The following is a 13,526-nucleotide window of genomic DNA, read 5'->3' on the forward strand; positions in this document are numbered from 1 at the left end:
CAATCTCAGCTCACTGCTACCTCTGCCTCCCAAGTTCAAGCGATTCCCCTGCCTCAGCCTCCTGAGTAGCTGGAACTACAGGCACGCGCCACCAGCCCAGCTAATATTTTTTTTTGTATTTTCGTAGAGATGGAGTTTCACCATGTTGCCCAGGATGGTCTCGATCTCCTGACCTTGTGATCAGCCCGTATCAGCCTCCCAAAGTGCTGGGATTACAGGAGTGAGCCACCGTGCCCAGCCAATTTATTATATATTATTTATGGATTATATATTTTTAATTCCTCTACATCCTTACTTATTCTCGTCTGCTAGCAGGTATTTTTTCCAGTTCTCCTTATTTTTCCAGTAATTCCCTCCTTATGTACTTAGCTGTTATGTTGGTGGGGGCACAATTTTTTCTTTTTTTTGGTTGCTATATTGTCATAAATGTTGCCTTCTACATCATGTCTTTCTTTATCAAATTTAGCAATTTTAATGATCGATGTTAATACTTTATTTTTCCTGGCTATTTTTTGGCCATCCCTTTATTTTCATCTTTTTTTTCTAAACAGAATATAGATGAGTAAAGTTGTTTAAATTTTTTATTTTGAAAAACATTAAATTAATAGAAAAGTTGCAAGACTAGGACAAAGAACTCCCATTTATACCCTTCATCTAGGTTCACCAACTGTTAACACTGTCCCGTATTTGTTCTCTCCATCTCCTGCTTTCATCTCCCAATGTGTGTTGAGGGTTTGGGGGGCTGTGCAGATCCATTTGAGAGTAAGCTGCAGATATTTTAACAATTCACCTCTAAATACTTCAGGAAATATTACATTGCTACAAAACTATTACCTCATAAACAGTCTATATTCAATTTTCACTAATTTTCTAATATCATCTTATCTATAGTAATTTTTTATATTAATCCATGATTATATATTGCAAGCAGTTGTCCCGTCTCCTTAGTTTGCTTTTATCTCCAACAGTGACTCCACCTCTTTTGTCTTTCATGATATTGATATGTTGAAGAGTCCAGGCCAGTTGTTTGTATACTTCCCTTCATTTTGGATGGTGTCTAATTATTGGATGGCCCAGTAGTTTCCTTTTACATTCCGGTTATGAATCTTTGGTAGGAAAACTACCTTTGTGAGCCTGTGTCCTTCTTGGTCCATTACTTGCTCCATCACATAGGAGGTGTATGATATCAGTTTTTCCCATTATTGGTGATATTAATTAGTTGATATCCCCCATTGCCTCTACTGAAAAGCTACAATTATCCCCTTATAATTAATAAGTCATCTCTGAGGACATTATATGAAATTGTGTATATATTTTTCACACAATATTTTTAAACTCAATGATGATTCTTGTGCCCATCATTAATATGGTGGTTTTTAATTTAGTTTATTTTTTTAACCTTTACCTAGTAATCTCTATATGTGATGGGAAAACTAACCTTTTCATAGTTAGCCTAATAGCCATATTCTTGTCTTTATTTTTTTCATCTTACTTTATCTAGATTATTTATTTTAAATTGAGATTTCTTCTTTTTTCCCCTATTTTGCTGGTCTGAGCAAGCTGCTATTCATTTCATGTTTTTCCCTTGTGAATGTGGAAGTTCTACTATACTTATCCACTGCACTAATGTTTACTGTCTTTTTCCGGCCCCTGTTGTCAGATGCGTATGTCCCAAATATTTCTTGCGTTCTGACACACTACCTCCCAATTTTAATGCTCCAGTTATGCCCTTTCTGCAAATAAGAACCTCAAAATACAACTGTCAAAATACTACCTTCTTGATCTTTAAACCACTTTGCCACATACACCCAGAAACTTCTAGGTTTTGTTGAGATAATTTAGAATCTAGAAGAATTTTCCTCTATTTCTAGAGTCTTTCATCAGCTGTTATATTATAAAACCCAGAATTATGGACTGTATGTGTCTGTGTGTGTGTTCAGAGATTCCAAGTTTCGCTGATAAGAATTGTTTTTCTTTTTTTTTCCTCCCATATTTTTGATTTGGTTAAGTATATCCTCACATATTTTCCACAGGAGTATATAGGTGATATACTGCTAAGTATGTCCTTGAAGATCTTCATTTGCTCTACCAGGTAAATATCTTAGCTTTGTAAGAATGCAGGGGTTGCAGTCTGTTTCTTCCAGTAGTCCTAAAATGAGCCTTATGGCAGTCAGGTATTGTTCCCTTGTAACTTATTCTCAATTGCTGCCAAGTATGCAGTTGGTGGAAGAGATCCACCTAAAGTGCAAGTGCAATTTTAAACCAATAATAAAACCAATTAAAAGTCTGGTTGCTTTTTATCAGCACCATGTACCAGCACTCCTAAACATTAATGATAATGCTCCTATGTACTCTTGGAGTTCGCACATATTCATTACTTATCCTTTCGTAAGTAGTGTACTATACACGGTGCTCTACATAGAAGCAATCCCAAAACAACAAAGCTATTGGCAGTATTGCAATTTATGCAATGTACTGTAAAATGGGAATTTCACCTGTCTGTTTCTATTAAACATAGAGTGGAGATCAATTTTCAGAACATCATGGACAAATCTTCAAAAATTAAGACTTTCAAAAAGCAAAATCTGTACTTCATTTCTGTGACAGATTAATATATACAGGCATACATGTATTTTATTGATAAAAACATTACTTAAATAATCTATCACTTTTTTCCTTTGGGACATATATACTCACATATTTATATATTCAAAAAGTCCATGAAAGACTATTTTCTTTTCTTTTCTTTCCTTTTTTTTTTTTTTTTTAGACAAAGTCTCACTCAGTCACCCAGGCTGGAGTGCAGTGGCACGATTTTGGCTCACTACAATCTCCGCCTCCTGGGCTCAAGCAATTCTCCTGCCTCAGCCTCCAAAGTAGCTGGGACTATAGGCATGGGTCACCAGGCCTGGCCAATTTTTGTATTTTTAGTAGAGATGGGGTTTCACCATGTTGGCCAGGCTGGTCTCGAGCTCCTGAACTCAAATGCTGGGATTACAGGCATGAGCCACAGCATCTGGCCCATAAAAGACTATTTTCACTGTCTGTATTTTTATTCTAGCATAATTGTTTGCCTCATTCAGTAACTAGTACTTAAAAATAATTTCGTCATACAGAGGAAGAGGATGTTAGGAAGATGATCTGCTCTGGGTTTCAAACATATGAAGTATACAGTTGCTTATTCTGTCTGTCTGGAAACAGTGTGCAGTGTTTCTTCCCAGGATGTTCCTATATTTGTGTGTGGGGTGGGGGTGGGGTGGCATCAGCTGAGGGTGGACTATTGTAAGCCGTTGCAATTGGCAGACAAATGCATTTATTCTGGGAAAACATTTCCCCCATTATTTGTTGAATTACAGTTTGTCCGTCTGTTCTCTGTGTGGAGTTTCTCATTAGCACATTGGTCCCCTCAGTATATTATCCAGATTGCAGACTTCTGCTCTCATAATATCTGTCTAATTTTTTGTGTGTACTTTCAGCTATTTCTTGCATCTGACTTTCCATGTCATTAATTTGAGTCTCAAACAATGATCATACCCACTAATTATCCACTGGACTTACAATTCAAATCACAATTTGTATAATTCAAATTTGAAAGGCTGTTTAAATGTATACCTAGCAACTGAATCTCAAGCCCTATTTTTATTGCTATTTTATTTAAGGATTTTTCTGTCCCTAAGCAGATCTTTTTCACTAGACTTGTGTTGTGATTTTTGTATAGGCCTTCCTTTCTCTGGCTGCCAATCTCCCTTAGACAGGTAGTCATTTTTCCTTGTTGGCTCACGGGGGCTCAGGTCTGATTTTTGACATAAGTGTTGGAAACCCTGTAGTTGGAAGGCAAGATGACCTCTAGGCTACAAGCTTGCGCTGTAGAAGACAGTGGGTTGTTACTCTTCTGCAGGGCCAATCTGGAAAGGTACCCAGAGAGCTAGCTAGGACAAGGAATTCGGTAATTCTACTCAGTTCCATCCTGGCCCTTTAAGAGTCAGGAAGTCGGGCCGGGCGCGGTGGCTCATGCCTGTAATCCCAGCACTTTGGGAGGTCGAGGTGGGTGGAGCACAAGGTCAGGAGTTCGAGACCAGCCTGGCCAATAAGGTGAAACCCCTGTGTCTACTGAAAATACAAAAAAGTTAGCCGGGCTTGGTGGCGCATGCCTGTAATCCCAGCTAATCGGGAGGCTGAGGCAGGAGAATTGCTTGAACCCGGGAAGCGGAGGTTGCAGTAAGCCGAGATCGCGCCACTACACTCCAGCCTGGGTGACACAGCGAGACTCCGTCTCAAAAAAAAAATAGCCTAGGCCGGGCGCGGTGGCTCAAGCCTGTAATCGCAGCACTTTGGGAGGCCGAGACGGGTGGATCACGAGGTCAGGAGATCGAGACCATCCTGGCTAACACGGTGAAACCCATCTCTACTAAAAAAATACAAAAAACTAGCCGGGCGTGGTTGCAGGTACCTGTAGTCCCAGCTACCCGGGAGGCTGAGGCAGGAGAATGGCGTAAACCCGGGAGGCGGAGCTTGCAGTGAGCTGAGATCCGGCCACTACACTCCAGCCTGGGCCACAGAGCGAGACTCCATCTCAAAAAAAAAAAAAAAAAAAAAGAGTCAGGAAGTCTCAGTGAAGTCCACAAGTCTGTTATTCTCAGGTCTGTGGCTGTCTGCAGGTCCTTGTTTTCTGGGGAGCTCAGGAGCTCCTCAAACTCACAGTGGAGAAAACACCACACCACCCTCACCTTCTCCTGCCCTGGGGACCTGAACAGAGCTCCAGAATTCACTGATAGCCAGCTGCTCATCAGTTCAGCTTCCCTTTGACTCGGAGAGGAAAGAAAGCTTTGCAGATGGGAGTAGAGTCAGGGTATAGAATTCAGACTGCCCTGATCCCAGAAACACCTTTAGGGATTATTTTAGGAATTGTATCTACTATGTTTAATTTAAATGAGAATACCATAAAAGAAAAAATTAAGTTCCCTATAGCTATTACAGTTATAGGGACAAATAGAGAGGCTACTGAGAAGAGAATAGATATTTTCTAAGGACAGAGGAATACAATATAGTGGAGGTGGTTGGAAATGTCACCTTCACTCTGTCATAAAGACTTAAAACTGAAAGTGACCTCAGAGGTCATCATTTAATTCTTCCCCATCTTTGTATCTCTAGGATTTGGCATATAGTAGGACTTTAATAAATACTAGATGAATGAATCAACACATAACAGAATAAGTGAATGAATGAGAAGATTCGACCAGTTATTACGTGTGTGACTCTGAGCAATGCAGCTAATGGAACCACACCTTCCTGATCTGTAGAAAGACTGGAAAGCAAAGATAAATGACACTATCCTTTGATTTCTTAAAACAGGCTGATTAAAGAGACAGACATGTAAATAATGTAATAAAAAGCCATCATGAAGGAAGCTGGAATGTGAACGACAAACGAGGGTACCTCTGCCCTGTTTCCCTGGCTCTTCTCCATCCTTCTGCAGCCACTGGAGCAGGGAGACCATCAGTGGCATGGAGAGAGTTTCCCCACACCATGTGAATTCATAAGCTGTGAAGTGTTTGTCTCCATAGGAATAACCAGCCAACAAAGCTCTGGGGCTCTGCTGCTCTGTACACAGAGGGGTCATGTGCATGGGAGGGGTCACCAATCACTCCCAGTTCAATTGCTCTGCTTTTAACTTCTCTCCTGTCTCACCCTCTCCATCCCCACCACCCAGAGAGGAGAGTAAGCAGGCTGGGAGACAGGGGAGAGGGGGCAATAAAGAGTGAAAGTGAACAACTGAATAAATTACTCATGAGAGTTTTTTGTCCTTATTCCTTTAGATTCTGGACATACTTGAAAGATGTCACATGGAAGTGACAGTGCCTTTCAGGCCCTCCCTCCAAAACAAGAGCTGTGAAAACAAGAACAAGCACTATAAGGGCCAGGGGAAAGCTTCCCCTCTGTCCTCTCAAGTTTCGCTGAAAAACCAACAGGCATCAACAACAAAAAGTAGATTAGTTGGAGAAAAAGCAGACAAATTTGATTAACATGTACACAGGGAGAACCACAGAGTGAGTACCCACCCCCAATGAGGTTCAGAAGCTTATAAACCAAGCTTGTCCAACCTGCAGCCCGCTGGCTGCATGAGGCCCAGGAAGGCTTTGAATGTGGCTCAACACAAATCGGTAAACATTTTTTTCTTTTTTTTTTTTTGAGATAGAGTCTCACTCTGTTGCCCAGGCTGGAGTGCAATGGTGCGATCTTGGCTCACTGCAACCTCCACCTCCCGGGTTCAAGCGATTCTCCTGCCTCAGCCTCCTGAGTAGCTGGGACTACAGGCATGCACCACCACGCCTGCCTAATTTTTGTATTTTTGGTAGAGACGGGGTTTCACCATGTTGGTCAGGCTGGTCTCGATCTCCTGACCTCGTGATCCACTCGACTCAGCCTCTCAAAGTGCTAGGATTACAGGCATAAGCCACCGCACCCAGCTCAAATTGGTAAACTTTTTAAAACATTGTGATTTTTTTTTGCAAGTATTTTTTTTTTTAAGCTCATCAGCTATCGTTAGTGTTAGTGTGTTTTATGTGTGGCCCAAGACAATTCTTCTTCTTCCAGTGTGGCCCAGAGAAGCCAAAAGATTGCACACCCATTATAAACCATCTGGCAAAACAGGCAATGGGAGTGGGGAGAATTCTGCTGAGGGGCAATAAAGGATGACTAGGGAGAATGAATGGACCAACGCACAGAAATTAACTTGTACACTATCTCCGTGCAGATGTGGTTACATTCTTGGTCTTATAGGGAGGGGAAGAGAAACAGTTGTTGTCCTTGTCGGATCTGTGGATTTTAGGCAGATAAAAGAACTTCAGCTTCATCCTGTGCTTTGAGAGAGACAGCTGGCCTGGAGTGCTGGGGCAAGTCAGAGAGATTGTGAAGCTTTTTCAGTTCAGCAGGTCAAAGCGCCATATTTTGGGTATCAGTTTCTGAGCCCCAGCACACCAAACAAGCATGCTCCATGCTGTCCCATGCTGTCTGCTGTGGCCAGCTTGGGATAAACATGGGCCAAAGGCACATGGGGACTCTAAGTTTAGAAAGGAAATACTGCAGACTGTGCCAGAGCAAGATGTACACATTTCATGTACACTCTGACCTTGGCCCCTACAGTGCTTGCTCTTGTTCTGGAGGGAGAGCTGCTGGCACTTCCTTCTGACATGCCCATTAACATGCTGAAATTGTTCATGGTGTCATGTGAGTATTGAACAATGGGAGCTTCTCAAAGTTGGATGTAAAGGAGGTTTACTATCTAAACAATAGCCCCATGGAATGATGACTTTATTCATTACATTAATGAGTGCTTCATAGAATGCTTTTTGTTTTTTGAATGGCTTAAAAATTCTAGGATAAAATGTGGTATCTTTTTAAACTTGACACATCCTACCCAACAAACCTTCTCTCGGCCCACTCATTATTATTTTCCCTTAAAACCCTGAAAGTAACTGCTACTGTTTACAAAGCTCCTTGACAACAGGATTTACTTTATGAGTTCCTTTATCCTGCATACAATTTGGAACTAATGATATTAGGATCTCCCACTTCCTGAAAATATGGCATCATTGGGAGCCAACAGAGGTAGGCACCCAAGAAAAGCCACTACAATTCATTAATAAGACAAGAAGGAATAACAAGGAATATTCTGGAGATTCTCTATCAGAAAATGCAATGGAGATGGGCTGCCAAGCACAGGGAGACACATCCCAGGAAGCCTCAAGGCTCAGATACTCTAAGTATGTTCTTGCTCACCTGACTTTCTTTCCGGTGCAGCCTGACAATTGCTGTGTTACACTCTCCATTCTCTGAGTCTTCAGAGGAATAACAGGCATAAACAGCAGCACATAAAACCAACGCTCTACCAATTATTTACGTCTATTTTCTAATATTTTAAAATCCATCAACAAAAAGTATACAACCATTTTGTTCTCAGTAATTTGTAACCACAAACCATCTAAAGTAAAAGTTCATGTTTCATGTTTTTAGGGCACCGGGAAGCTGGAAGGGGAAGGTGGGGAGATGGGAGAGGAGACTGAGTTGGGAAGGATTATACATGGTTCCAATACGCCCTTCAAGCCCCAGCCCTTGTGGCCAGACTGGTGTACCCAGCTTTAGGAAAACAAACGGGGAAAAGGCCTCCCTTTCTAGTGGTCTTGACATAAACTTTCAGGGTAGTCACAGTGAGGGGAGCAAAGATCACCTGAGGGCTACCAAGCTGACTATCCAGAGGCCAAACTCCTTATGTGAGGAATTTAGAAGTAACTAGACTTCCCTATTATTTAAAGCCAGCATCTGGTACCAGGCTTAAAAAAAATTATAAGGAACTAGAATTTCTACACATCTCCGGAATGCATGTATGTTCAAACTCATTGTGCAACCCTTGCGGACATCAAGACATAAACATGTCTATAAGTGCAATTATTTGTCATGACCTGTGTGGCTAATAAGGTCCAAATTACCCTTAAGCTCCAGCTTTAAAGTCCATAAATATCCCTAAAGAAAAATCCACCAAGGCGAGCTCAGTCCTCTCTTACTGAGGAGCCCTGCTGGACTCTTCTGCAGTCCTCTTTCTACCTAACAAAAATTTCCTTTCAAACCTACACCGTCACCTCTAAATTCTTACTACCCTACAACCCACAAGCCAACTACTTTTTCCGATGCCAGGTATCTGGCACTTCACCCGGCACACAGCTCTTCTGAATATACAGTATGTTAGGTTGACTGGAAGAAATACTTATGCCTTTAACATAAAAACATTTGCCCTTAGGTATTGAGGTGCCTACATGACGCTTCATTACCCAATAACACATTGCAAGTGACACAATTCCTGGTCTTGAGCTATACCTGTCTCGTTTCTTCTTCATTATTCCAGGTGTAACCTTGGCTTCAATCTCACATTGATCCTCAGATGGTTTGTTAGGTTCCGTGTCAGGCTGTGGTTCAGTTTCTTTAGGGGGAGTATTGTGTTTACTTCCTTGAGATACAACTAGAATATAACTTAAGCCACTTGTCATAAAAGAGACAAACTCTTCGAAGTCAGGCTACAAAATAAAATGATAAACTGTTTCCTTCAGGCTCCTGAAATGGATGGACTAAAATGGTGGTCCCTACCCAAGTCAAATGAAATCTTCCCCCTCCATGGTCCCTGGGCAAGGGAATGTTACTCTTACAAATCTCTGTTAACAATACATTTTTATGTTTGGGGTTTTTTTTGGTTTTTTATTGAAAAATAATTGTATATATTCTTGGGGGACATAGTGATGTTTCAATAAAGAAAATGTATAATAACCAGAGCAGAGTAATTTTGTATCCTTCGAAAAATAAATCTCTTGGACCCCAAAATCACTAAGCCAAAGGGAAAAGTCAAGCTGGGAACTCCACTGGGCAAATCTGCCTCTCATTTTATTCCTAAATAAGATCGCTACAGAGATTTAAAAAAAAAAAAAAAAAAAGCTACATACCTCCCTCATAATTTGCCCACAAGGAAATTCCTTGTGGGCCTCAAGATCTTTACCCTAAAACAGTTCTGTTGGATTTCACCCTGGCAATGTAAATTGATAATTGATAGCTTATCTTCACAGGTGGGGGACAGAGGACAGACAGAGCCGAAAGTCATCCCTCTGCTCACCTGAGACAAATGCACATCTGATGGCTTCCTCTGCTCAGTTGTTTATGTAAAAATGCAGATTCACTAAGCGAGACTAAGGCATAAGTGACTATTCCTCTATGGCATCTCGCATGTAAATCGTGTGTTCAGCGAAAGGCTCATCAGAGACTCAGAAGAATGCAATCGTTTGTCTCTTACCTACCTATAACCTGGAAGCATCGCAGACCACAACTCTGCTTCATGTTGCCCCACCTCTCCGGAAGAACCAGTGTACATATTACACACACTGGCTGATGTCTCATGTCTCCCTAAAATGTATAAAATCAAGCTGTGCCCTGACCACCTTGGGAACATGTCATCAGGGCCTCCTGAGGCTGTGTCATGGGTGTGTCCTTAACCTTGGCAAAATAAACTTTCTAAATTGATTGCAACCTGTCTCAGATAGTTTTAGTTCACACCTTTAACAAATCTTTCCCTATTCCTTCCCAGCTACTAGTCTCCTACATTTTTAAGTGGTAGAAGTTCAAAGCTAGTTGGAATTGATCTTAAAGATAACCTAACAACATTCCCAAATTTTAGGATGTTTCCAAGTCATCTAGAGGGCTTGTTAAGACACATTCTTCTGGAGCCCAATCCTAGAGTTTTAGCATGTCTGAGGTGGGGCCCAGGAATTGGATTTTCTCAGAAGTTCACAGTTAATGTCTATGCAGTTGGCGTAATCCTTTCTTTCTACACAGGTGGAAGCTGGGGCCAACAGAAATGGCGTGAGTGGTGCAGTCAGTTCCACAAAGTATTGTCCAGTAGAACGGTCTGTGATGAGGTACATGCTCTCTGCCCTTTCCAACACAGTAGCCACATGTGGATTTGAACACTTAAAATGTGGCTAGTGCAACTGAGACTTCATATTTTTAATGTAATTTAACCTTAATGAATTTAAATTCAAATGATCACATGTATCTAGTAGCTACCATATTGGACAGTACATTTCTAGAAGTGAGGTCTCCTGACTCCCAAGCCAGTACACTTTCTAATACACAGCACTGCCTTTATTATATTACATCCCCAGACAAAAAAGTGTTGGTGGGGCAGGGAGGTGGCATGAGTGGGGCAATTAGGGTAGGGACAGCCTGAGAGAAATGCCTTTAGGTAAAGAAAAGATTAAAGCAGTCTTGTGAAGCTGATGTCAGAGCCTTCAACCCAGAATAAAAATCAATAGGAAAGGACTGGATATTCACTTCCAGAGGACTGATGCAGGGGCCTTTGAAAGACAAGACATAAAGAGGTCTTCATGTCAACAAAACACAATCAGACCATCCAGTTTTGCTTGGCAGCCTCTATTTCTACTGAAGATTTTTTCAGAGCTGCTATCATTGGCATCTCCATGATATGGACACCAACAGGGACACTAGAAGTTATTTTAGTTGTTCAGACTTACCAATTTGCTTTTCTGTAATAAAGATTTAAAGCTTATAGAGGTCACTGTATTTAAACACATAGAGGATTTTTTTCTTTTTAACTTTCATACCTGGTCTGCTATTCGACTATAGAAGTTGACAACTTGTTCTTCAGTGAACACTGTCTTATGCTCTGCTTCTATGATAAATCCTGCTGTGGTAATCTTCAATTAGAGAGTAAGGTCAAATCCAAGTGTCATGGGATCACATGTAAAACAAGTTAAGTTTGTTTTCTGGGCTTAACAAACCACCAGCTTTCAATGCATTTTCTATAAGAACCTCAGCAAAATCTATGGGACACTTGGTTTGAAGTGGCTCAAAAATATACAAACTTTAAGATTTGACTGCCCTGCTGGACTTCAGACTTGCACGGGGCCCACAGCCCCTTCATTTTGGCCAATTTCTCCCACTTGGAATGGCTCTATTGACCCAATACCTGCACCCCTACCCCTGTTGTATCTAGGAAGTAACTAACTTGCTTTTGATTTAACTGGCTCATAGGCAGAAGGGACTTGCCTTGTCTCAGATGAGATGTTGAACTGTGAACTTTTGCGTTAATGCTGAAATGAGTTAAGACTTCGGGGGACTATTGAGAAACCATGATTGGTTTTTGAAATGTGAGGACATGACATTTGGGAGGGGCCAGGAGCAGAATGATATGGTTTGGCTCTGTCCCCACCGAAATCTCATCTTGAATTTTAAACTCCTACAATTCCCATGTGTTGTAGGAGGAATCCAGTGGGAGGTGACTGAACTATGGGGGCGGGTCTTTCCTGCACTATTCTCGTGTTAGTGAATGAGTCTCATGAGATCTGATGGCTTTAAAAATGGAAGATTTCTTGCACAAGTTCTCTTTGCCTGCTGCCATCCATGTAAGATGTGACTTGCTCCTCCTTGCCTTCTGCCATGATCGTGAAGCCTCCCCAGCCATGTGGAGCTGTAAGTCCAATAAACCTCTTTCTTTTGTAAATTGCCCAGTCTCAGATACGTCTTTATCAGCAGCATGAAAACAGACTAATATACAATCTAGTGTAAGAACTATACTTTTTTAAATTTTACATAGGATGCTGGTAGAGTAGGATCATTTACAGAAGGATGCATGAATAGATCGAGCCTTGTAAAGACATAAAGAACTCAAAGCCTTCAGAGGTAACTAGCACCAGTAGTGCATTTTTGTTATATTTCACTCTAAATGATAAGTTTGTCTTCAAACTGACGATTAAGAGGTTGTTATTTTGCAATTAATTTAATCATAGTTGGAAAATATTACTTACTTTTCTTTTAATTTCTAGACCTTTTCCACTAATCACAGCATCCGGTTTGATAATAGCAATACTGAATAAGTCCTCTAGAAAAAAATTTAGAAGAAGACAGAATTTCATTTTCTTGGCACAAAGTCTGGATAATGAAGGATCTGGCAATTAGCAATGTAAGTTTCTAATGATCAGTGAATTGTTGCCCATTGATAGCTGCGTATCTTATTATGGCATTTCAACTACCAGAGGGTTCCTACTTAGAATCAAAAGGCATTTCCTATATTTGCATGCAGGAGAAACATTCATAAGAGTTTTTAATCAAGAGGAAACAAAAATTGAGTAGGTAGGCCCTGGCGGTTTGAATGCAATTCCCATGTGTAAGAAGCACACACAGGATCCATCCAGCACAGTACCACCAGTGAGTGAAGTTTTAACTGTGAATCATGCAAGTAAACATCACCAACTGATTCATCTATGAATGTACCGACATTCTTATAATGAACTTTTAGTGTAAGATAACTCATTTGGTTGTGGCTGTTTGCCTCTGCTCCCTCCAGAATATGAAGACATACACCTCGCTACCCCAACGCAGATCATCTAGTGAAGGCGTGAAATTGTTAACTGCAAAGTAAACCAAGAGTATGGGTCATCAAGGAAGAAATTATCATCACACATTTTTGGAAGATGGTAAAGGATGAAGTAGGAAGCTGCTGTCCAGATTAGTAACAGGAGACAGGAATCCATTGTCCTGGGTAACCTCTGAAAGGCTCCAGGCCCAGAACCAAAGGTAAAGCGAGTGAGGAAAAGAGAGTGCTTTTTAATAGCTGAGTCTTGCAAGGCACAAAATCATCATTTATCTGAATAATTCCTCATTAATAAACATGGATTTTGTTACCAGTGTTTAGCTGGAACAAGTGATGCTCTGATGACCACCCATGTACAGAAAACCCTTGGATTAATTTGAAGTAAATTTACTTACGAACACTGTCATATGCTGTTTCCTCACTAACTTCTGAATCTGAGTCTACTAATGGAATTTCAGGATGCTATGAAAAAGAAATACAATGCAAAGAGAACACAGTTATGTTTTAAAATGATAGTGAGTGGGTTTTTAGAAATTTTGTGTCTAGTAAATATTTATAATTTACTAAATAGAAAGTAAAGTGGAAGAGTTCCTGAACT

At 40.8% G+C, this 13,526-nt stretch overlaps 1 protein-coding gene across 1 annotated transcript in view; it reads right to left on the reverse strand.

Moving 5' to 3' along the window:
- The window catches only part of NME8 (NME/NM23 family member 8), a 53,076-nt gene that overhangs the window by 24,960 nt on the left and 14,590 nt on the right, over positions 1-13,526 (reverse strand). The window contains exons 8-11 of the mRNA XM_025378785.1: positions 13,324-13,390; positions 12,363-12,436; positions 11,160-11,252; positions 8,872-9,068 (exon numbers count right to left, since the gene is read on the reverse strand). Of these exons, the coding sequence (XP_025234570.1) occupies positions 8,872-9,068; positions 11,160-11,252; positions 12,363-12,436; positions 13,324-13,390 (431 nt within the window). The remainder of the gene's footprint in view (positions 1-8,871; positions 9,069-11,159; positions 11,253-12,362; positions 12,437-13,323; positions 13,391-13,526) is intronic.

This window comes from Theropithecus gelada, chromosome 3 (assembly GCF_003255815.1).
Source record: "Theropithecus gelada isolate Dixy chromosome 3, Tgel_1.0, whole genome shotgun sequence".
In the NCBI taxonomy this organism is placed as follows: Eukaryota; Metazoa; Chordata; class Mammalia; order Primates; family Cercopithecidae; genus Theropithecus; species Theropithecus gelada.